This window comes from Sinohyriopsis cumingii, unplaced genomic scaffold (genome assembly GCF_028554795.1).
Source record: "Sinohyriopsis cumingii isolate HCF-2022 unplaced genomic scaffold, ASM2855479v2 utg001397l, whole genome shotgun sequence".
Taxonomy (NCBI): domain Eukaryota; kingdom Metazoa; phylum Mollusca; class Bivalvia; order Unionida; family Unionidae; genus Sinohyriopsis; species Sinohyriopsis cumingii.
The window spans coordinates 4,177,725-4,205,303 of NW_028315993.1; the positions used below are offsets into that span (position 1 = coordinate 4,177,725).

The window sequence follows — 27,579 nt, forward strand, 5'->3', positions numbered from 1 at the left end:
GAGATGAGATGGCAGTGATCTGGAACGGTGAGCACTTTAGACCACTCGGCCACTCGGGGCCCCATAGATAAATAAGAATTAAGGATATTGTCACAGCAAACATATTTTTTTTTTAGCTCTGATATTATTGCAAATTTTATTGAAGTTCCTACACAAATGGATACAGTTCAGTTATCGAATATTACACCATATTGCCGAGAGAGAATTGTGCAAGGTTTTTGTGACGATTGTTTCAATATCCTTTAAATATATTCAGAATTACATAGAATGACAAACTGTCATATGTAAACTAACCTTGTTTATTTTAGTGACTTCATTCCCATAACGTCAAGCTTGAAAACTATCTCTCAATTTGTTTGATTTGTTTACTGTGTAAAACCGGCTTGGTGTATAATTTTAAACGTTCTACTGAGTGCGGCCACCACCATCACCAATTAAAATAGAATAAAGGAACAGGAAAACAAGAGCAAAGAAATAATACCAAGAAGAGGAAATGATTAGCAAACCGCCAAGCCACGAACAAAGGAATTGCACAGAACAAAGAACTCTCAAACAAAGGAACGATAGGAACACGTAACAGAAAACAAAGGAAAGGGGGAGACTTGTAGCAGAGGAGCAGACTGGGTTAGGACAAAAACAAAAGATAAGTCATCATTCAATGCTATACGCAATTTAAGTAGAAGAATGCAAACTAGGTCCAAACAAATGGCTCTATTCAATCCAAACATGCAAACACACAAGCCACCAAACAAACCTATCAATAAATCAGGAAAAATATTGGATGTATCACAACTCCAAACAGCACCAATAAAGCATGTAAAACAAGCAAGATTAACGCAAGTCATACCAACCACAGCAAACTCGAATTCAACCAACATCACACTGGGACCCCAAATTCTGGTCACAAACACAGACCAAACAAACCACGAACCAGCAGACGTAACTAACACACACCCCACCCCACCAACAGAAACTACTAGAAATAAAAACCTACACTCCAGGGAACAATATAAATACAATGCCAATAATATCACCAATCCTCTTCAAGGAAGCGGATAAACCAAACACAAATGAAGATATAGACACCACTATGCCAAACCTAACAAATGAATTTGACAGTAACCTACTTACCTTAAACTCCCCACAACTAGACCACATAACCATAACCAGCACCCCAAAATTCACCAAAAATGAAATAACCAGTTCTAGAAACATGCAAACAAACCAACAACAGGAAATCAAGCAAACAACAATAAATCAAAACATTAGGAAAGAAACTATACACTCAAGCCAAACTCCTGGACCATCTGGGATAATAACAGCAAGGGAACCACCAACCTATGGGAACAAATCCAATGAATTAGACACTACAAAACTACCTAGCAGCATCACTAATATGGCAATCCAAAGACCCCAAACAATCCAAAACACAAACTTAGGTAATGGCAAGGGCCCGCTAAAACCCCAAAACAACCACAAAAAAACCACAAGTAAGGTTAACTCAAAACAGGAAATAAAATAACAACGTAACCCCCAAAACAAAATTTACAATTATCATTCCATCGAACACACCATATACATAAGCAGCAGATGCAACAGAATTACTAGTCTAAGTACCAATAGTATTATGACAGCACTGACCAAAATTCACACTGGACAATTCAAACTGATAAGACCAAGGCGAAACTACCTGATTGTCCAATGCAGCACAATTCAACAAGTGGAAAAATTCATCCAAATTGAAACTATAGGCCCAATAAAGATCAAAGTAGAGAGACACCATAGCACTCAGAGGAAAACACAAGTCACTTCGAACTCCAAACACAGCGAAACCACAACTAATCTGGCTGAACCCACTAAAACCACTATCTTCAAAAAAGTAATAGCACTAAACGGATACAAGAAGGACTAAGCAATGAACTCCTTTTTCATAAACTCAAAGCAAATGGAACACAGACCACCAAAGTATATCGTCTTAAAAATCACAAGGGCCAAGGAACAAACAAAGCAGTTATAGAGGCTACCAAGCCAATACTCTCAATAATAAAACTAGGACAGTCAGGAGTGTACCATAAGCTGGAAAACTACATAAATAGGCCAAGATTTTGCACCAAATGCCTGCACTGGGGACACTATGCCCTCAGATGTAGATTTAAACCAAGATATAAGTACTGCGGAGGTCAACACAAAGGAAAATGCCACACAACTAAACAAAAATGTGCTAACTGTAAAGAAAACCATTATCATAGATTGGCAGAATGCAGATTTGCAATAAATGAGAAATAAATAGTGGACTTAATGAACGAAAAACACCTCACCTACCATTCTGCCAAAAACATTATCTGTACAAACAACCCCAACACACCAAAATCTACCTCTGAAACAATCAATGAGCACCAAAACTCTCCACGCAGAATCAGAAGGGAAAACATTGCACCACAAAACATACCTCTGAATCAGGAAACAAAAGAACCAAAAACTAAAACCCACATTGTAACAAACCATGACTACCCTGATAACACTCCAGATACAAACAAAACTGTCACCCCAAACCTAACACACACCCCAACACAGAATTAATACAGAAAGTAATGAACCTAACAACAGGAACCCTAATGCAAGATCTCAGTAGCATAATGAGAACCCTCAAAACCATTTTCACCATACTAGCCGACTGGACCACAAGACTAACAGATAAAGAAAACGTCAAAAATGAATAGTACAAAACAAATATCATCATCTGACAATGGAACTGCAGAGGAATCTTTAAAAACCTATCAGAACTGCAGAACAAACTGAATAATACGGCCGTAAAACCAGACGTAATCTGCCCACAGGAAATCTTCATAACACAAGAACAAAAACGCCTGCCCAAACTACAAGGCTATACCCTGGGAATCTTTAAAAATAGACCCATGAGGCAGAAAGGGGGTGGACTAGCAATATTTTTAATAGTACCCCCTAACCTAAACATCGATAATAGCATCAAAATAATGTTAGTAATGATAAATATAGGAACCACAAACATTCAAATAATAAATGCATACGACCCAGGGTGTACCTTTTACCCTACCAACCTAATCTCACTAAAGGCAATCACTAATAACAACAACAACAATCTAATGATCTGTGGCGACTTCAACGCACACAGTGAATTATGGGGAGGTAAAAAGAAAGATCAAAGAGGGAAAATGGTTGAAAAATGGATAACTGAGAACAATCTGGTCATCTTAAATGACGGGTCGAACACTAGATTAAACCCTGAGAATGGCACTCTCTCAGCCATAGACCTAACCATCACTACCCCAAAATTGGCTCAAATCATAAATTGGTGGGTGGATCAGGAAGATACGTTAGGAAGTGACCATTTTCCCATCACAATCAATATTCAAACAAAAACTCAACACATTCCAAATGAAACCCCACCTAAATGGAGGTACCAACAGGCAGACTGGGACCAATTCCAATTATTACTAGCTAGAGTACATCCAGATAACTTAGAAAGCCCAAGTATTGACATGTATTATGATAACATAACAGACACAATTATATAAGCAGCTAACCGATGCATACCAAAGAAAACTAATATCCAAAATAAAAACCCTGTACCATGGTGGACTAAACAGTGCACTATAGCACATAAAGACAAAAAAAGAGCCTTAAATAAATATAAATGTACCAAAAATTCTATCTACTTCCAGCAATATAAAGATAAAGAAAAAGCACTAAAACTATAAAAAACTGTTAAAATTAATCTATGGCAAACCTTTTGCTCTAAACTGAGTCTAAAATCAAACTCAAAACAAATATGAGACAAGATAAAAGCCATAAAAGGGAAAGCAACTACCTCAGCCCCAAAAATTAAAAATGCCATAACAAATAAAGATAAGGCAGACCTCCTAGCGAAGCATTTTTCGAACATGAGTAGCAACAATACTCACACCAGAAACTTTCAAGAACACAAAAGCTAATGGAGGGAACCCAACCACAAATGTTTCAAGACTAAGGAACAAAAGAATCTCACCTAAATAGCACATCACAGTACATGAATGGAAGACAGCCCTACAATCCAAAAATGAAACATCCCCTGGTAAGGATCAGTTAGGTTACATTATAAACAAAAAACTACCTATCAATATAACAATAGCCATAATCAAACTCTTTAATAGGATATGGTATAAAGGCCAACTACCCACCAAATGGAAACAGGCCATAGTAATACCACTCCCCAAGCTAGGTAAAGATCCCAACAACATAAATTCGTACCGACCCATCTCACTTACAAACAATATTTGCAAAATAATGGAGACAATAATCGCAAATAGGTTAAAACACCACCTAGAAACCAATAACCTACTCTCCATAAATCAATGTGGCTTTTGGAATAAACAGTCAACCACTGACCAACTTCTCAGATTGGAAACAGACATCAAACTCGCTTTTAACGCACATAGGAAAACCAATCGCAACCTCATAGCGTTTTTTTTTAGACCTAGAAAAAGCATTCGACCTAGTATGGACCAATGGACTAATGGCCAAATCAAACCAATTTGGAATAACTGGACGCCTGTTCAACTGGATTGGCGATTTCCTCACAGGTCGGAAAATTACCACAAGAATAGGCAACACCCATTCGGAAGAATTTTCACTTGAAAATGGAACACCGCAAGGCAGTGTAATAAGTACCTTACTATTTAACCTAATGGTAAACGACCTCGACCTCAATGCAGCCTCCGCAAAAATAAACTTGTCACAATTTGCAGATGATACTGGCATATGGAGGAATGGAAATCCTGCCAATAACACAGTAGTTAAAGAAATCCAGCAGAGCCTAGACAACATAGGGAGATGGGTGGACAAATGGGGTTTCAAAATATCTCATGAAAAAACTGTGGCAATCATATTCACCCCCAAACGAAATAACAACCTAGTCTATCCAAACTTCTGTATACAAAATCAATTAATCAAATACGTAACAGTAGTAAAATTCCTAGGAATGTTCTCTGACAACCACCTCACATGGAAACAGCACACTGAACAACTCACCCAGAATTGTAACAAAGATCTCAATTTACTCAGGAACATCACAGGGACTGACTGGGGATCCAACCAGGAAACCCTCCTCACAATATATCAAACCCTAATTAGATCAAAACTGGATTACGGTTGCCAAGCATATAACTCGGCTAAGCAACCTGTACTACAAAAACCTGACACTATCCAGAGAAAAGCCTTACTATTATGCACAGGAACACTCCCCTCAACATCATTAGAAGAACTACAAACACAACAAGAGAACTACCCTTAAAATTACATAGGCATGAACTGCTCCTCCAATACTCCATTCAATTAGATACCCACCCAGACTACCATCCCACCAAAATAGCTATAAATAAGAGTAAAGTTGTCTTCAAACCCAAAATCATACCCATCACACCAAGTGGCAAAGTTATCCTTGAAATAAGAGAAAAGATACCTCTACTAAAAAAACAGGCAGCAAACAATACAGACCAGAACAAATCACCATGGTTACAAAAACCATCAATGATTAACACTGAAGGTACCAAATTAGGCAATAAAGAAGGACAAGAAAACTTACTAAAACCTGTACTGGTAAACGAAATCAACCAAAAATACCTGGACTATGTTAAAATATATACCGATGGATCAAAAGCAAACAACCCACCAAGAACATCAGCAGCAATAGCCATCCCTGAATTCAATATACAAACGGGATCCAGATTACCTGACTATTGCTCCATTTACACCACTGAATTCTGGGCTATACTTAAAGCAGTCATTATAAGTCATTCCCTAAGCGTTATCAAATTGATCCAAAATCGCAATACACGCTCTTGGGAACAATTCCTCAACAGAGCATGCCAATTAATCGACGATATCACCACAGCACATAAATTAGTCGAGCTCATGTGGATACCGTCGCACATTGGAATCTCTGGCAATGAAACAGCAGACAAAGTTGCAAAAACCAAACTAGTAATTCAAAATTCTATCAAGCTTAACTATAGCTCTACAAAAGCAATAAGCTTCGCACAAACATATATATACCAAACATGGCAAGATTTTTGGAACTCCTCCACAAAAGGTAAAAAGCACTATGAAACCCCCAAAAACGTAGATAGGAACATACAGCTACCTAAGGGTACCTATTTAGAACAGAAAACCATAAACAGGATAATAACTGGAAAAACTAAACCAGCAAGCAGTTTTGGAAGGTTTATAGGACCCAAACCAGCAACCATTAACTGCTTTAACTGCCACACCACCGAAGATCTACACCACATATTCAATATAAATATCAACCCGCTCGTAAAATATTTATCAAAAACCAAAAAGACATTAAATCACCATACACACACCCAGAGTTACTTATGGACTCTAATAAAAATAAACAATCAGCATATAAAAATATAAATCAATTCATAGACTCAGCAGGACATGAGAAAAGCCAAATTAATGTACAGGATATCTCATAATAGTGCTCCTGAATATTTACAATCACTATTCCAGTATAGGCTACCTGGTAATACTCCCCACCTGCAATCCATGTCTACCAAACAGTATAAAATTCCCAAACCATATAAGGAGTTATTTAAAAAAAGTTTCCAATACTCTGGAACTCTGCTCTGGAATAGTATTCCAGTTAAGATTAGAAATGCCCACTCTATTTCCTTCTTCCAAACCCAATATATCCAGTGGCTTCAGAGATGCAGCTTAAATAAATAAATTCCTTTGTATGAGGGCCTCAGGGTAGATTAGTTTTTAGCTAATTGTGTTACCCTCTTTAAATAAGGTCGTTATTATTATTATTATTATCGAACAAAATATAATTACTGTCCCCACAAAACCAAAAGACCCAGTAACTAGCTAAATAAATTTAGAAGCCACCACATAAAAACCCATAACATATCATTCAATTTTATAAAAGTATTAATAAATAATTCACTTACGAAGCACCTATAAAAACTAAGGAAACCACAAAATCGGATGTCCTAGATGTCCTTAACGAACCGAGTAATCAGCTAGGATTCCGGTCCTATATGTCCTTAACAAACCGTGTAATCGGCTAGGACTCCAGTCTCTTGCTAAATAAAGTATAAATGACATTCAATCTCTAAAAACATTAATTAATAAATAATTTAAAGAGGTATTATCTAAAAACTTATAAATAACATAACGTAGGAAACACACCCTAAGCACCTCGACTAGTAATACCATAATAACCATGAAAATCGTTCTTCATACATGATTTCTACTAAGAACCTTTATAAACAGCATAGAACATTACCCCACCCCCATTTTAGAACATTTTGAAGAAGAAGAAAAAAAAATCGAAAAAAAAAAAATCGCAAGAAACACCAGGCAAATGCAACAAGAAACAAGCGATGTAAAGCAAGCAGGATCATTCCCGAGCTCTCCTTCCCACTAATGACAGCCAACCATTCAACTGTAAGGGACCTTTATGGACCCACAGATTAAGGCCAAACTATCAGGGTTCCTTGAATCCATAAAAGCCTCGGGGAGGTGGCACCATTCCCTTCCCCAGGAACAACTAGCAGGCTGCAGTGCAGTCAGAAAAAAGTGGCACATGCACAATTGTGCGCACGCCACTATAATTAAACTCAACAACAAATCAAAGGATATTGTACAGGTTGCATACATTTTTCTTCTTTTGATAACAATGACATTTAACCATGACCTTTTGATACCAAAACCATAACTGCAGATCATGAAAACACAAAACACAAAAGATATTGCAAATAAACCACTTCTTGTCTTTCAATGCTAGATGCCTTAAACACTCATGCCAAAGGTAATGTTTTCTTTTCTGGCCTTTTTTCCCTCAGTCAAGTTTCTATGGATTGTATAGAATGAATTATTGTACAGAAACATTTTTCTCTCTTTCAGTCACAGGATTCTGGACCGTTCACCCCAAAAATAAGTTCAATACAGCCATGCTGACAAGTAAAGATATACATTGGCAAACATATGTTGATAAACAGACAGATAGATGAACAGCCTGTTCCTCCTTATAATGGGTGTATACAAAATTGTTTGAACAAAGTTGAAAATATGCTGTTAACAGCCTGAAAATCTAATAAGTAATGTCTGACTGTCAAGTGTCTTGCAGAGTCTTGCACACATAATTCAAAGGATAAACGGAAAGGTGAATTCAGATAATTGGGTCTTCAGAGTTGACAACAATGTTCCAACATGTTTTGTCATCTGCCATCATATAATGTGTGCACTGTATTTATCTACTATGTACCCACTACTATTGATTATTGATGTCTTTTTTGTAGCTAACAGGCTTCATAGATGGAGATCACCTGTCTCTTTTGCTTCTCTAATTCTAGGCTGTAGACCTGTCTACCAATTACATCTTCAATGTCACAAAGCACTACATCAATCTTGTTCCAGTAATCCTCAAAGGTTTCCTTGGTAATCTCTCCATCTGGAGAATGGCCACTGATATGATTCCTGTATAAACGGATTCGCTCCACACTAGCTCCTAGAGACTTGTCCCTTGGTTGATCTTGTGGATCATTTCCCCAGCCTGTCAATGGAGGATGAACCATGCTAACATTTCGTATCAGAATATACAGCAAGGAAATATCGAACTGATCCACTGTTCCTGTATACCGCCGCTTTGGATCTGGGAAAACCAACTGACTTTGATCCTTGTTAAGAAGAGGTCTGCTCCGGGGCGAAGTCAATTTGAGTTGGCTGGCCAGGATTGCTTCATAGATGTTTTTGTATTGCACTGGACAATTGGTAAGAAGAATGTCTCTCAAAACTTTTCCACAAACAGCTACAATGGCAATGCAGAGACGGGCATGGTTCATGTGCTCGGGCGTTATGGGTGATTCTGGCTCATGCCCCTAAAGAAACAGGAAAACAATATTATTACAACATCCTTATCATCAATAACTTCACATAAAGTTAAAATAACACTTCATATGTTCATTATGCTAGTATACATGGTATACTGTATCTAATATTGTTCTATTAATCACATCTTGATGTGTCAGATCCCAAATAAAAGCATGAAACCATTAACCATTTTGGTCATTTCCATAATAAATCCCACATTATGACATTATGGCTGAATAATAACCAAAGACAATGCTTATTATCCAATTAGTTCCAAATAATACTCTCAGGTTTGTTAGAAGCAGCTGTTCCCTACAATATCAAAAGCTTTTAAAATTCCCAAAAATGCCAAATTCTATATAATCCACTAACATTTATAATGTGCATTAGAAATAACAATTTATTTAATAAAGTTCAATGAAAACTCGAAAGATGGCAAGTGGATCTAAACACTATCCTATTAAACCTTTACAAACTTAAAAACCTCTATGCTGCTTCCAGACAGTCTCAGATATTTCCAAAACAACATTGCAATGATGAAATAATCTCTATCTTTAATGATATATATGTACTGAATGAATAAACAAATAATACCGCATAAACTACAGTTATTTTGTGTCCCTATGTCAATTATTAACAATGTCCTTTGAGATGGTTTGACAGTTTATAATGTGTTTTGTCCTAACAAACAATTAGCTAATAGTCACATTAAAAAAATATAAACTTAAAGCAAATCAGGTCTATCTTCATCACATCATTATTATTGTTTGTTGAAGCATTATTGCATTACAATATTATATCAATGCACGTTTTTATTTGGTTTTAAAAATGGAAATACCCAACTCAATAAAAATATGCTCCCAGTACGATAAGAACAAACAACAATGGCATTTGGTTCAGTGCTGGAAATTTAGTGAGCCTGTTTACATCATGGTGTCACTGCATGTACATTCAAGATTTTTACTTGCACTGAATGAAGTAAACCCCTTGGATCTGAATTATTGAACCACCGTGTTAATGCTATATAATACCACTAAATACAATTTAAAAAAGTTACAGTAATAATGCTTTGAAATAGAATCTCAGACATAGTTTGCTTTGATGTAAGTGACCATAAATAAGTACCTGTTTACTCGGCTGTGGTAATCGTGCTACTCAACCTAGCACAGTGTTCATACCTTAATTGATAGTCAATGGTTGATCAGTTCAATATAAATTTGGGGGGCAAACTAATTAGTGTCATTATTATGCACAGCATCTCATCTAGATCAATAAGTACCATCCTGTATACTATATACAGCACTGAGCGCCTGTTAAACTCTAAGTACCATCCTGTATACTATATATAGTACTGATCGCCTGGTAAACTCTAAGTACCATCCTGTACACTATATATAGTACTGATCGCCTGGTAAACTCTAAGTACCATCCTGTATACTATATATAGTACTGATCGCCTGGTAAACTCTAAGTACCATCCTGTATACTATATATAGTACTGATCGCCTGGTAAACTCTAAGTACCATCCTGTATACTATATATAGTACTGATCGCCTGGTAAACTCTAAGTACCATCCTGTATACTATATATAGTACTGATCGCCTGGTAAACTCTAAGTACCATCCTGTACACTATATATAGTACTGATCGCCTGGTAAACTATGTACCATCCTGTACACTATATATAGTACTGATCGCCTGGTAAACTCTAAGTACCCAATAAATTATTGATGTCTTTATTATCTTTATTTTATTTCATGTTTTGAAAAATTGCAAAATATGAACATGCAAAATAAAAAGATAGAAAAATTCCTAGTCAACTTATTTACATATGTCTTGGGACACCAAAAATGCTACAATTTTAAAATTCATATAAATCTTGGGACACACAAATAATTATATTTTCATTCCTATGACTTACAGTCATTATGGTATTATGCTTTAAATGTTTCAACGCAAATTCTACTTGGATTTACACCAAGATTGTGCAGAGGAGCACCCCTCTATCTAGATCTGCACCACAGGTCTGCAAACTGATCTTGGGTATTGGCCAAATTAAAATTATCATGAACTCAAAGCCACCCTTTAAGAAATGTCATCTTAGAGAAGAATATTTTCAAATCAGTGTTTTGTCATAGTACAAGTGCTTTAATCTGACATAAAGAACATATAATACTCTCAGATGTTAGCCTGGCCTTTTAGTGTGGTATACAGAGTGCAAAGAATGATATAGGAAATTTCAAAATCGGCTAGATGGGTTATCTACTTGATTTGTTAAATTATTCACTTCAAAGAATCAGGTAAAAAGTAACTATACTCCAAAAGTAGGCATTATCTTGGGGCCATTCTGGTACTAAATGGAATGATGTTACTAATATTTGTACATCGTAAATGCCTGCTTACAATAAATACAACCAAACTCAACTTAAACAGTCACTATGGCAAATGTCCAAACTCGCCTCTTAACAGAGGGACCTCAGAATTGAGGTTCTGCAAAAATACAATATTTCTTACATGGGGGGGGGGGCATATTCTTCAGCAAATATCATACATCAAGCAGTATTTTTAATATTATTATTATTATTATTACATATGCTTGTTGTTACAATTTTTTTCCTGCTTGATGTATGCACTATATACCATTACATTCAGAAATTCTATTGGAAAAGGGTTTCATTCATGGTTTTCTTGAAGTTTGTGCTGCATCAAAATGTACGTAGTAGAAGTTTGCACAAATATTTTGTTGTTGTTGTTTTAAGGTTTAATGCAGTTATTCAGCACAAGATAATGTATACATGTCGGCCTGTATAAATGGCGGAGGAAGAACCCTGGAAAACCCCGGAAAGAACCACCGAACCATGAGAAGGTACTGACAAGCTTTCTAACATACCCACATTGACCGAACCCAAGACTCAAACCCATGCAGACAAAGGTGAGATGTCAATGGTCCATAGCGGTGAGCATTTTAGACCACTTGGCCACTCGGGGCCCACATATATTTTTTTAAGGAGGTAGCTAGTTATGTATTATTGCAGTATTGTAGTTGGAGTAATATAATTTGCTATATCATGTATGATCCAAGGTTAAATTGTAAATTTTTAATTTATCTAAGATTTCAAATTTTTTTAGCTGATTCTAAATACAATATTAAAGCATAATAATATAAATAATTTTTCCCGGAATTTTATGTTTAAAAAAATGCTTTACTGTACATGAATCTTCTAATCATGATGATACATCACATGGTACATCAAATGATACTTCCTTATGATCAGAGAGGATTACTAAAGGGATGTATCTTCAATAATTATAATAGTAATAATAATAATAATAATATAATAACAATAATAATGACTTTATTTAATGGGTGTAATACAGTTAGCTAAAGAACTAATCTACCTTGAGGCTCTCATAAAAATCAACTTTTGTATATACAAATATGCACAAGTATATCCACATTTAGTAACTTGTACATGTATAAACAATATATTTACTTTCTTTCCCATACATGATGAACCCAAATAGTCAATATACATGCCCTTAGTTAAAAAATAGATGAGTATTATATTTAATGATGCCATGAGGCATTTATTAGTACAAATATAGTTGTCATTATTCTCATTTTTAACTACACTGCAAAGGCCACTGGGTATATTGGGTTTGGAAGAAGGAAATAGAGTAGGCATTTCTAATCTCAACAAGAATACTACCAGTATTCCAGAGTATTGAAAACTTTTTTTAATAATTGCTTATTTGGTTTGGGAATTTTCTCCTGTTTGATAGACATGGATCACAGACGGGGCATATCATTATATGATTCAACTTGACTCTGCAATCTTTATCTGGTACCAACATTTGATAATGTCACATTATGACATGCAATGTGCTAAAAATATTAATACCATTTCCTAGGGGCTGAATTCCTACAGCCTTGTCTGGTTTGGTATAATGACCTCGTATCTGGCTCAAGCACTAATACCCAACCAGCCAAAACTACTGGAGAACAGTACTATATGAAGGCAATAATAGAATGGTATTTCACCTCCACTGAGTAATGTTGAAAACAACTTACCTCATGCTCAAACCATATCTGAAATGGTGCAAAACGGACAATACCATCATCTGCAGCTTCTTGAGTTAGTGGTTGCTGTACACCCAGGTCATATTGCAAGTTCTGGCCCAGGTAAGATACAGTCTTGGTGAGATTCAGAGTAATGAACTTTCTAACTCTGGTACATAACTTTGCATCGGGGGTCTTGGCTTCATCAATCACCATCCTCGTTATTCTTGCATAAACAACATGATTCCTATAGTGCAAGGTCAATCTGTGGAAAAGGTCTAGATCAAAAACACAACAGCCACAGAAAATGAGATTTTCTGATGTCTCCTTCTTCTTAGCAACTGGCCATTTAGCTATACAGGCAGCAAGAAGCCTATGGAAGATGGGAGGTGGCAGAAATTTCTCCTTAAAGCTGCAGCAGAGGACTGATGTGCTCACCATCTGAGGACCTTCTTCTGGGGATACAAGTTCACTTGGAGATTCCAGTTGAAGCATACAAGGGGCAAGGAAGTAGTTCTCCACCTATAAGATAACAAATAAACACCAGATAGAATGGAATGTGCTATTCCTGGTTACTATAGGAAGTAGTTCTCCACCTATAAGATAACAAATATACACCAGATAGAATGGAATGTGCTATCGCTGGTTTCTACAGGATAGTGCTTAATACTAACATGGTTTTAAAACAAAAATGTTCCAACATATATTTTGATAACTGCAATGTTCATATTTAAATGTGTCTTTTAATGCATTAAGACTTAAAGCTTTGGTAACATGTATGGTTGTAAAAATAAAACAAAAAGATATGATCTGAGTGTGATTATCATCTGACCTTTTCTCCATGCTCATTGAATGTCCTTGGCTTGGCAATTATGTTTAATTGCTCCATCAGCAGCAGGATCAGTTCTTTGTTATCATGCAGGTCTCGATTATTCTCCTTTGTCCAGACAGCATCTTTGAAAGAGAAAAAATTATGTTTGCATTGCTTGAAATGTTTCAACATAACTATAGGTTGTGAGATTCATCATATAAAAGCATACATATTTACACTCATGGCCTTGGGAGTGCAATTTAACTCTTTCCATGTCAATTGTCCTGGTGTATTTTTCAACTTTTACCTTCTGCTAACATAAATATGTAACACTAAACATAGCCTTGTATCCCATGCAAGTTACTAACAATACTCTCTCTCTCTCTGTCCCTGTTGACTCATACATACAGTTCTGGCCAAGGTTTGGGAAACCCCTGAGAGACATATAAATGTTTCATATTGCATTGGAGGAAATTGCAAACATCCATTCTTTTTAATAATATTTAGCCAATGTGAGTGGTCCTCACATTAAATGATGCAAGTGTTCTATTAGTAGTTTTATAGCTTATAAGTGATAATTTCCACTGAAAAAGAGGTCATTTGTGACAGTGAAACAAAATGGCAACATTCATATGTTCAGACAGTTCCAACTAAAGTTTTGAAGGATTTGAAGGCGATGACATTGCAAATTACATCGTCTTTAACAATGAGATTCATGACAATGGATCAGGCACTAAGTCCTGTTTAGACACCTGACATTTTAGATTTATCCAAATCTGGGGATGAAACAAGCAGCGACCTTGTGTAATGAACATTACTTCCATTACAAATTTACAATGCAATTACTATACATCATTTCCTAGATGAAAGCTTTATGTATGGTAATATTATATTGTACTTATCTAGGACACGTCTTTCAGCATTTAGCAAGTAAACTGTGTTACCTGCATTGTGTACTGGAACAGATTTGGTATATACTGTAACCATGTATGATTATTTTGTGCAGATTTTGTGTTAGTCAATTCCACCAGGACATTGTTATGTACTCCATAATTCCACCAGGACATTGTTATGTACTCCAAAATTCCACCAGGACATTGTTATGTACTCCATAATTCCAAAATTCCACCAGGACATTGTTATGTACTCCATAATTCCACCAGGACATTGTTATGTACTCCATAATTCCACCAGGACATTGTTATGTACTCCATAATTCCACCAGGACATTGTTATGTACTCCATAATCCCACCAGGACATTGTTATGTACTCCATAATTCCACCAGGACATTGTTATGTACTCCATAATTCCACCAGGACATTGTTATGTACTCCATAATTCCAAAATTCCACCAGGACATTGTTATGTACTCCATAATTCCACCAAGACATTGTTATGTACTCCAAAATTCCACCAGGACATTGTTATGTACTCCATAATTCCAAAGTTTTGCTATGCACTCGCTGCCAATACATACTAATCTGCCATTTGCACTCTTTTGGTCAGTCAGCGCTATGGAATCATAGTTGCTATTGGTCACATCACCTTCTTCTACAATTATCACCATGTACATGTACTGCAGAGCATCACTTATCTTGTCCAGCATTTGGAGCAAAAGGAAGAAAAGGATCGGGTGACATTGTATCCATTCCATAATGTTTCAAGCTAAACAGTCAAGTTGCAATAGTTAGTTTAGTTTCTAATGAAATTTGATATGCTTGCTTGACATTAGGCAGAATTCCAGAATTTGTTTATTATTCATAAGCTGACATCTGCTACCATTTTGGTTGAAATGACCTTTCGTTAGAAGGTGAACTCGTGTTGCACCTTCACCTTATGATACCAACCTTCACCTTACGATACTAACCTTCACCTTACAATACTAACATTCACCTTACGATACTAACCTTCACCTTACGATACTAACCTTCACCTTATGATAGTAACCTTCACCTTATGACAGTAACCTTCACCTTATGACAGTAACCTTCACCTTACGATTCTCACCACCTTCAGCATATGAAGGATAATACTTCACCTTCACCTTAGTCACCACCCTGCTTAAGCAACCCTTTCTTTACTTCCATAACATGAATTCTATATGATATAATTAATTACAAATATATTCTTAGATCCACTCAGAGAGAGGTGGAAGTGCTTTTATCTTTGATGCTCCATTGCACTGTCCCCCAAAGTTGTTGATCACCTTTGCCTTCTGTGATTATCTGGTTTACACAAGTCTTTATTCAATTTTAAACATTTATGTATGTGTAATTGTACTGACATTCAGTAATTGCATGTTAACCTGTTCTTGTACTTATGGTAATTTACAAATATATACTTTCGATGATATGTGTTCTATACAGTGTTGTATTATTATTTCTAATCCTAAGCTAGACCAGAGAACCCAAAAATATTACAGCATTACACTTGTATCGTTGGAATACGTGGGCCCAGTACATGTGGACACTTTTACAATGTGGGCCCAGTACATGTGGACACTTTTACAATGTGGGACCAGTACATGTGGACACTTTTACAATGTGGGCACTGTACATGCGGACACTTTTACAATGTGGGCCCAGTACATGTGGACACTTTTACAAGTGATTCAGGACCAACATGTCACTTCAATAAAAATGCAATCTTTTCCCAAAGAAATATTTCAGTCATGGGTAGTTGAAACAAACTGTTATGCTGCAAAACAAAAGTAGTGAGAAGTCTGACTCGTAGTGGTCACCTACATCGGTTGCAGATATGAAGGCATTTCATGAACTACATGTCATTTTCATTATAACGCAAATGCTAGAAGGAAATTTTAGTTCTCATTAAATTACATAGTTTGCATGGAACAAAGTTGATATAGGAAACGTTAACAGCACATGCACTAACTCAAACAGGTATCACTCAGGTAGCCATGATGATGCTCTGGGATATAGCCTACAAAGAGCCGCTAAATGGCAGGCAGCTTAGCATGCTTCATTGTGTGAGCATTTAGTACTTGCAGAAGGTAAAGGTATCAAAGGTAACCATAGCCATTATCAAGCATTTAGTACTTGCAGAAGGTAAAGATATCAAAGGTAACCATAGCGATTATCAAGCATAAAATAATTCAGTTTAGGATTAAGCTACAATGAATAAATTAACATAATGTTTTTAAGCATTCAAGGAGAATAAAAAAATATATATTTAAAATATAAAACGGATAGCTTCATGTTTTCAGTCTGCTTGGAAATGCAAGTTGAATGTTATGATTTTTTTCAGCCTGGATGGAGACTGATGGACCCAGGAATAACTTAGACTGGACATACATCTGTTGTCAGCAGGCTATTCTAATGCAGCTCCACAGCCCGACAAAGTCACACCTAATACTTAGATGCCTTCAATCTAGTGGAAAACAAAATCAAGATAGAACAGTAAGAAGAATATTCATAATGTACAGCAATAGCCATAATGTCATGGACTCACGACGGAGTAATCTATAGCAATAGAAGACAGGATAGAGCTAAGGTATCAGAGATACATGTGTGCAGAAGAAAGTTATTTTTCATATTTTTAAAAATCCACATTTGATCTATTCAAATAGAAATGTAAGGCTCTAGTCAATCAAAGAGTCTTGATTACAACCAGCAAAAGAAGACTTGAAATTTTACTTGGCTGCTAAAGATAATTGATTCTAGGTTAGATTGTCAGTCTGGCAAAGGAGAGAGGATGATACATAGTTGCCATTTAACAGATTGCCAGTCTGGCAAAGGAGAGATGATGATACATAGTTGCCATTTAACAGACTGCCAGTCTGGCAAAGGAGAGATGATGATACATAGTTGCCATTTAACAGATTGCCAGTCTGGCAAAGGAGAGAATGATGAAACACAGTTGCCATTCAATCATAGGCACTCCCTAACCCTAATCCTATTGGAGGAATCCTTTTCCACAGAAAGGCATCCTATTAGAACTTCTCCTTGATGATGCTTAAGACTGGAGGAAGACCATCTTCTGTGTAAAGTTCTCCGGAAGCCTCGCTCAGGGGTTTGTAAAGTGATTTACATTATCACCAGAAACTGCTGCACTTTTAAACTGCCTGTAGCCAATGTCCAGTGATACTGTTAAACTGCATGTAGCCATGACCAATGTCCAGTGACACTTTTAAACTGCATGTAGCCTCCACCAATGTCCAGTGACAAGTGGACATAGGTTCTTGGAAGGGATGCAAGATCATTTGGTTCATGACTGAAGTCCTATGCCCAGTAGCAGCGTAAGTTGGAGAGGCCTTTCTGAGGTTTTCTAAGTGGAACTAGGTCTGCTGCTCTTATCAGGGTCTGCATGACTGAGTGATAGAGACAAAGAGACAATGAGGGCAGTCAAGTGCCAGATGGTCTGCCTTGATCAATGCGTGGTATCTGGTCTAGTGAAAAGGTGAAAAACACTGTATGACGAGTATTGGCCACCCTGCCCAGTAACTGGTACTAAGACCATATGACTTGACCTGATGAATGGTCACTAGTCAATACGTCAGGCAACAAATATCTCTTCAAGGAGTCCCCCATTCAAATATCTCTTCAAGAGTCCCCCATTCAAATATCTCTTCAAGGAGTCTTCATTCAAACATCTCTTAAAGGAGTCCCCCATTCAAATATCTCTTCAAGGAGTCCCCTATTCAGAAGCTCCAGTGAACCTATGATGTAGACCAATTCCTTGCCATACATGACACAGGCATATATGCCTACTTTAGCAAGAATCAAATGACAATGATTGTGATAGCTGGAAAGGCAACACCTGCACAATGGTACTGGCAACTTCTGTACATCAGGAAGTACTTCAAATCCATGTCAGGTTCGAAGGAAGTGTACCAGATAATAAGAGGAGGTGGCCTCCTTCTTTCTGCTGCTATAGCAGCTGAGGATTTCTACCCAATCCTATACCTCATCTATCCACAAGTAGATGCCACCGAGTATCCCATTATGCAGGTACCCACCCGTTGATAATAACCTAGGTAATAAATTGGACAACTGGATACCACTTAAAACTAAAACTGTTTCCAAGTTTAGATTGAAATATACAATAATGATTAATAATTTTAACACCTAGAACCGTAATAACAATGGACGAACCGCCAACTAAAAAGAGAAATATTTTAAGGCTAGAGAAAATAATTATTGTAACTGAAAGTAAGAAAAAAAGCAGACCACTCGCAAAAAAGCAGTTTAATATCAGTAAAACAAACTTAGGTTGTTACAAAGGAAAACTAGTAATTCAGAAATGATTTTCACATGCTAATACATGTGATCTTCAACTGTAAATGTGATTTCATGTTTAATGATAGAATTATATCTTTACTGCTATATAAATTTGTTTTTAGATGAATGCATACAATATTTTAACAAAAACTATTAATAAAGAAAAGAATATATCTAGTGATTGTGGTTATTCTTCTTGAAAGTGTTCTGAAACTGCAGCTTGGAAACTGGTATTTTTGTACTAGCCAGCTCTGAGATACCACCTGTCTTGAGAGACCTCTTGTTGGCAGAAAGGCTGGTCTCATGACTAATCATTACATTGGAAACAACAATACAAACTCCTGTTTTCATCGTTAACCCACCATCTAATTTCCTTCTTTTCTATTAATAGTATATACATCCAACACTTCTACTTTGATACCACACTAGTAGTGGCCCACCATACACTGAATACAAATGGCACCAGGCTATAAAAAAGGGCTTTATCAATGTGACTGATGGCAGAAAAATGTTAGAGGAGGGAGATTTTGTTAAACTGAAAAACATGCTGTGCCAAAAAAGGTCAAATTATGCTTTTTATTAGTAATTATGTGTTTATCTCTCTTGGGGATTGGCATGTGTTAACCTACGACAAAGCAGTTCAGGTTTACATTTAATACAACTTCCTAATGATCGGGTACTCAGGTAATCAATCGTTAGGATCAACGACTACCTGGTAGAAGTTTTCTCAAATTTTGGCATTTCTATCTACAAGGAACAGAAAGGATATCATTCCATATGAATTTAACACATGCCACACAGGTAGGGCAAGGATATCATTCCATTTTAATTTAACACACACCACACAGGTAGGGCAAGGATATCATTCCATATTAACATAACACACACCACACAGGTAGGGCAAGAGATTGATTAGCCTTCTTATTGCCCCCTTTGCCAAATTAGTGTGGCATGATGAAAGCTTCAAGATATAAAAAAACAAAAAAGAAAAAAAATGACCATATTAAATATCTTGATATTTAAACTCCAACCTAATGTCCAAATATCCTACATGGTGTGGAAAAAGATAAGAGGAAATTAGCATCAACTTTTCCATAGTTATTGCAAGGGGACTATGGACCGCTTGTAAAAGATAGTTGGGTCTCATGCAAAGACGTCTAAGTCTACCTGCATGGTTTTTCTCATGTTTAATCAAATTTATGAATGGCGCTTTCTTCTTGTGTTAGCCTGGACGTTGTTGCCATTAGTGTGTTCTTTTATCTATTCAAGGATTTAAATAGTAACCTCAATCATTTTACAAAACAGACATCAAATTATATATGTCACTTTATGTAGTGGTATGTATTGACACACACACATACACAAATATATATATATATATATATATATATATATATATATAGTGACAGTTTTAAAATTACTTTACTACACCAATATTCATGCTGGGAGAGCCAGATATACAAATGTATACTTTAAAAGTGTTCTTTCTATGTGACATGAACTGCTAAATTTAGCAGCAATCAAATTTCTTTCCAAGTTTATAGTTTATTTAGCTCTGATGGTGGACTAAACAAAGCATTTAAGATAATTACGGGTGACTAGATTTGGCATCATCACCTGTTGTGAAGATATCTATTTGTATGTGGTAGAATTGGTCATCGTCTATTGTGAAGTTAAATGTGAATTCGCTCTCACGATGATGTATAGCCAGTTTAGCTAAACCACAAGTCTCTGAATGTCAAGCATATATAACACACACACATCACAGGTAATAATTCACATCCAAGAGCTCTTTCACAGTGAAATAATCACACACAGAGAAAAAAATTATTTGAGTTTCAATGAGGGATATAATGCTACAAAACAGCAAACAAGCACATAAGTCCTGCAAATATTCCAGGGAATATGTCACATGATGGAAATCTTAAGGGAATATGTCACATGATGGAAATCTTTCAAAAAAGTGTTGTTGCAATTGTGTGAAAGTTCAAGTCTCAAGGTGTTAAATATTTCTCTGTGAGAAAAAGTATAACAAACTATTAACAAGTTATTTTGTTAAACAGAATATACCTAAGTCACTTCTGACAATAACTGCTACACGTTTGTAGTATCTTCGCAAGATAAATAATCCTGAAAATAATACCATAATTTCATTCCCTATTAGAATTGTCTCCCTTGCATCATGTAGCATATATGTTGTAGAGGACAGACACAACAGAGGCAGTTAAAACACTGTTACCAAGGAAGTTATGCCTCATGCCCTTCGAATATGAAGTAATCAATTTCAAGTGTTGTTGTTGTTGTTGTGGGGTTTAACGCCATTTTTCAGCACGATAGGCTATACATGGCGGCCGGTATTAATGGTGGAGGAAGAACCCGGAAAACCATGGAAAGAACCACCGACCCACGAGAACAATTTCAAGTGACTATTACTATTATTACTATTATTATTATTATTATTATTATTATTAATATAAACCCCTTCTTATAACACATTTATTTGTACACCCTTTCACCCTCCAACTTCAGGAAAATTCTTCATTTTCTACCCTAATACAGATCAATACCAAAACAAAATATTGGAAATGACAAGGCTTGGGTTAGACCAAACTACTATTATGGATAAAACAAGTCAATAAGAAAGTGACTATCACAATTATTTATTTTCATAGCTACAAAGCATGTGCCCATGAAGAATTAGTGCAAATGAAGCAGCCACCCATAGCAAGTGCAACCTCAAAGTTAATGAGTGCAATACTTTTTTGTGCAAAACTGATGTTACAAACAGATGTCACAAACTGGTGTTACAAACTGATGGTACAAACAGATGTTACAAACTGATGTTACAAACAGATGTAACATGTTACAAACTGATGGTACAAAACAGAAGCTACAAACTGATGTTACAAACAGATGGACAAAACTTCATGATACATTCATTAGTTTTGTTTGTGGTTTAACTAACACAGGTTTAATACCACTTTTCAGCACATGACAGGCTATCATGATAGGCTATCAAGTTAGAAAAAGCCCAGGAAGTGAGATTTACTGACCCATGGGAAGCTACTGGCAAGCTTTCCAATATTTCCACATTGTCTGAGCCAGAGACATGAACAAATACAGACACAGGTGAGATGACCATAATCTATAAAGGTAAGCACTTTAGACCACCTGGTCACACCCTGATACATTTGCTTGTAATAAATTTGACCCCACTCAAACTGCATTGAATAATATACACTAATGTGTCACACATAATATCCAACTAAAACTGAACACAAAAATGAATCACAAAAGTCAATGGAGCAGAATGATTTCATCTCATATAGATCTGCAGCATGATTCAAAACAATCCAAAAAAACCTGTCAGACTGGCTGTGTTCATAAGACACCCATATGCTGGGTTGAACAGTGACTGAGATACTGAGAACATAATGAACAAATTAACACAAATGCACTAACAATAACTTATTACCAAAATAAGACATCCTTTCCAAATTCATTAAAGTATATTAAGGAGACAGGCATAGAAAAGTTAAAGGTACAAACCAATTATTTCTGAAGTAAGCTTTCCTTTTTCTTTGAAGTCAGACCACTTCTGTGTGACAGCATTTTCAGCATCTCTGTTAGCAGGGTTATCTGACAGAGCACTACTGTCAGTGGGGTTTATTGGCTGGTCGGGACGAGCATTGATGAGTGACTTTAGAGCATCTATCAACCACCCTGGGTCTAGAACAATGTTCTCTCTCAATACTTCAATGCTGAAAAGTAGTAATATTTCAAATGGATTCCAAGGTCACAATAACCTTTCAGTGTTTATTTTCTGAAGAAAAATGTATTTAATCAGCATCTAACAGAGGTGCATAATTTGAGAAAAGTACATTATTTCATGGCATACCAAAACATATTTATCTGTAATTTATATAGAAGTGTCATTAGCTTTCATCATCTAATACTTATAATCTATTATCCATTCCTGTATTTCTTCCTGTCCCCCTGGCCCCCGTCCAAAGAATTTAAAATTGGAGGTCTCCAATCAAAGAACATGGTCCAAAATAGGAATGAAATCACATGCCATCATCAAAAGAAAAACTGACTTCAATGGCACTGACATTGTCGACCATGATTCTGATGAGCCCTTTTAAAATCAGAATATTCCACATTGAGATAGTGAATGAGGAAACACCAGAGCTACCCTTTAAGTAATCAGAATATTCCACCTTGAGATAGTGAATGCGGAAATACCAAAGCTACCTTTTAAGTATTCAGAATATTCCACCTTGAGATAGCGAATGAGGAAACACCAGAGCTACCCTTTTAGTAATCAGAATATTCCACATTGAGATAGTGAATGAGGAAACACCAGAGCTACCCTTTTAGTAATCAGAATATTCCACATTGAAGTAATCAGAATATTCCACCTTGAGATAGTGAATGAGGAAACACCAGAGCTACCCTTTAAGTAATCAGAATATTCCACATTGAGATAGTGAATGAGGAAACACCAGAGCTACCCTTTCAGTAATCAGAATATTCCACATTGAGATAGTGAATGAGGAAACACCAGAGCTACCCTTTTAGTAATCAGAATATTCCACATTGAGATAGTGAATGAGGAAACACCAGAGCTACCCTTTCAGTAATCAGAATATTCCACATTGAGATAGTGAATGAGGAAACACCAGAGCTACCCTTTTAGTAATCAGAATATTCCACATTGAAGTAATCAGAATATTCCACCTTGAGATAGTGAATGAAGAAACACCAGAGCTACCCTTTAAGTAATCAGAATATTCCACCTTGAGATAGTGAATGAGGAAACACCAGAGCTACCCTTTAAGTAATCATAATAATCCACCTTGAGATAGTGAATGAGGAAACACCAGAGCTACCCTTTTAGTAATCAGAATATTCCACACTGAGATAGGATAGTGAATGAGAAAACACAAGAGCTACCCTTTTAGTAATCAGAATATTCCACCTTGAGATAGTGAATGAGGAAACACCAGAGCTACCCTTTTAGTAATCATAATAATCCACCTTGAGATAGTGAATGAGGAAACACCAGGGCTACCCTTTAAGTAATCAGAATATTCCATCTTGAGATAGTGAATGAGGAAACACCAGAGCTACCCTTTTAGTAATCAGAATATTCCACACTGAGATAGGATAGTGAATGAGGAAACACCAGAGCTATCCTTTTAGCAATCAGAATATTCCACATTGAGATAGTGAATGAGGAAACACCAGAGCTACCCTTTCAGTAACCAGAATAATCCACCTTGAGACAGTGAAAGAGGAAACACCAGAGCTACCCTTTAAGTAATCAGAATATTCCACCTTGAGATAGTGAATGAGGAAACACCAGAGCTACCCTTTAAGTAATCAGAATATTCCACCTTGATATAGTGAATGAGGAAACACCAGAGCTACCTTTTTAGTAATCAGAATAATCCACCTTGAGATAGTGAATGAAGAAACACCAGAGCTACCCTTTCATTTCTCTTATGATTTAGCCAAATATCAATGTAAGGGTTTGTCTGACATTGCAGGAGCTGACAGCTTCCTTCCATGCAACTTGAGAAAGTGGGCAACTTCTGTATCCCTCAAATAAGGCCCCTCCCCGATGGGACCTGGCACATTCCATGAATTGAAAATGTCAGACACTTCCCACTGACCAAACAGATGTGGTCCTTCTATGGTTTATTAGAGGACTCAGATCCATTCTTCTTAATCCTATATGCACATCAACCCTCCTTGTGGGGGATTAAGCTACAAAAACCACCCTTAAATAACCGCTGTTCTAAACATGTTGGAAAGTAAATAAATGCTTGATTCAGAGTAGACCAATACACAAATTGCATTGATACTGTCAAATAAAGACACTGTACTGACATAGCTTGATTTGAAACTAACCCCAACAAAACTATATTCTTACTTGAAGTAGATGATTGTTCCTGTTTCATGCAAAAATCGAAGAAACAGATCCAGTTCTTCAATTTTTTCTATTGGGACAGCTCCTTCCTTGTTTAAATTTTCTACATCTGTGCGAGAAATCACCTGTGATTACAAATTGATAAATCCTTTATTTTGATTTGTTAACTTGGTCCATAAATATAATACTTTGCATGTTTGTCTCACATTCATTACATTATATATTCAGTATATAGCAAGAGATTGGTAACATAAGTTGACCAATTAAACTTGTGACCTGGTTAGATCACCTTAGTGATGCATCCATTAACAGCTGCATTTGTACATTATACCTGGCTACACTGATGACAAATGAAAATTGCTGTGTTATATTATAAATACCATCAGCAGGCTAAATACACATACCAATTAGATAATCTGAACTAAGACTGGCATGTAATGTTTTGTGTACAGTTACAAATTTTCATGGATGTACTAATGAGATAATTTTGGATGGTTCTAAACATGAATGACAGAAAATAGACAATGAAATCTAAATGACTAGCTGAGTAAACGTTTTGTACAATTCTTATGTTAAATGTTTCTCCTCCAACAATACATGCTTATCTGCCTTGCATTATTTCAAGGTCCTCCAACAAAACATGCTTATCTGCCTTGTATTATTTCAAGGTCCTCCAACAATACATGCTTACCTGGCTTGTATTATTTCAAGGGTCCTCCAACAATACATGCTTACGTGGCTTGCATTATTTCAAGGTCATTCAACAATACATGCTTATCTGGCTTGTATTATTTCAAGGTCCTCCAACAATACATGCTTATCTGGCTTGTATTATTTCAAGGTCCTCCAACAATACATGCTTACCTGACTTGTATTATTTCAAGGTCCTCCAACAATACATGCTGATCAGGCTTGTATTATTTCAAGGTCCTCCAACAATACATGCTTATCAGGCTTGTATTATTTCAAGGTCCTCCAACAATACCTGGCTTGTGTTATTTCAAGGTCCTCCAACAATACATGCTTACCTGGCTTGTATTATTTCAAGGTCCTCCAACAATACATGCTTATCAGGCTTGTATTATTTCAAGGTCCTCCAACAATACATGCTTATCAGGCTTGTATTATTTCAAGGTCCTCCAACAATATATGCTTATCAGGCTTGTATTATTTCAAGGTCCTCCAACAATACCTGGCTTGTGTTATTTCAAGATCCTCCAACAATACATGCTTACCTGGTTTGTATTATTTCAAGTTCCTCCAACAATACATGCTTATCTGGCTTGTATTATATCAAGGGTCCTCCAACAATACACACTTGTCTGGCTTGTACTATTTCAAGGGTCCTCCAACAATACATGCTTATCAGGCTTGTATTATTTCAAGGTCCTCCAACAATACATGCTTATCAGGCTTGTACTATTGCAAGGGTCCTCCAACAATACCTGGCTTGTATTATTTCAAGGTCCTCCAACTATACCTGGCTTGTATTATTTCAAGGTCCTCCAACTATACCTGGCTTGTACTATTTCAAGGTCCTCCAACTATACCTGGCTTGTATTATTTCAAGGTCCTCCAACTATACCTGGCTTGTACTACTTCAAGGGTCCTCCAACAATACCTGGCTTGTATTATTTCAAGGTCCTCCAACAATACATGCTTATCAGGCTTGTATTATTTCAAGGTCCTCCAACAATACATGCTTATCAGGCTTGTACTATTTCAAGGTCCTCCAACTATACCTGGCTTGTATTATTTCAAGGTCCTCCAACTATACCTGGCTTGTACTATTTCAAGGGTCCTCCAACAATACCTGGCTTGTATTATTTCAAGGTCCTCCAACAATACATGCTTATCAGGCTTGTATTATTTCAAGGTCCTCCAACAATACATGCTTATCAGGCTTGTACTATTTCAAGGTCCTCCAACTATACCTGGCTTGTATTATTTCAAGGTCCTCCAACTAAACCTGGCTTGTACTATTTCAAGGTCCTCCAACAATACCTGGCTTGTATTATTTCAAGGTCCTCCAACTAAACCTGGCTTGTACTATTTCAAGGTCCTCCAACAATACCTGGCTTGTACTATTTCAAGGTCCTCCAACTATACCTGGCTTGTACTATTTCAAGGTCCTCCAACTATACCTGGCTTGTACTATTTCAAGGTCCTCCAACTATACCTGGCTTGTACTATTTCAAGGTCCTCCAACTATACCTGGCTTGTACTATTTCAAGGTCCTCCAACTATACCTGGCTTGTACTATTTCAAGGTTCTCCAACTATACCTGGCTTGTACTATTTCAAGGTCCTCCAACTATACCTGGCTTGTACTATTTCAAGGTCCTCCAACTATACCTGGCTTGTACTATTTCAAGGTCCTCCAACTATACCTGGCTTGTACTATTTCAAGGTCCTCCAACAATACCTGGCTTGTACTATTTCAAGGTCCTCCAACTATACCTGGCTTGTACTATTTCAAGGTCCTCCAACTATACCTGGCTTGTACTATTTCAAGGTCCTCCAACTATACCTGGCTTGTATTATTTCAAGGTCCTCCAACTATACCTGGCTTGTACTACTTCAAGGGTCCTCCAACAATACCTGGCTTGTATTATTTCAAGGTCCTCCAACAATACAT

The 27,579-nt window shown here is 36.6% G+C and overlaps 1 protein-coding gene across 1 annotated transcript in view; it reads right to left on the minus strand.

Moving 5' to 3' along the window:
• Nucleotides 1-6,283: 6,283 nt before the first annotated feature.
• Nucleotides 6,284-27,579, minus strand: part of LOC149772559 (uncharacterized) — a 187,672-nt gene continuing 166,376 nt past the window's right edge. Inside the window, exons 11-15 of the mRNA XM_089947658.1 lie at nt 24,946-25,067; nt 22,557-22,768; nt 13,790-13,911; nt 12,970-13,479; nt 6,284-8,903 (exon numbers count right to left, since the gene is read on the minus strand). Of these exons, the coding sequence (XP_089803784.1) occupies nt 8,325-8,903; nt 12,970-13,479; nt 13,790-13,911; nt 22,557-22,768; nt 24,946-25,067 (1,545 nt within the window). The 3' untranslated portion in view covers nt 6,284-8,324. The remainder of the gene's footprint in view (nt 8,904-12,969; nt 13,480-13,789; nt 13,912-22,556; nt 22,769-24,945; nt 25,068-27,579) is intronic.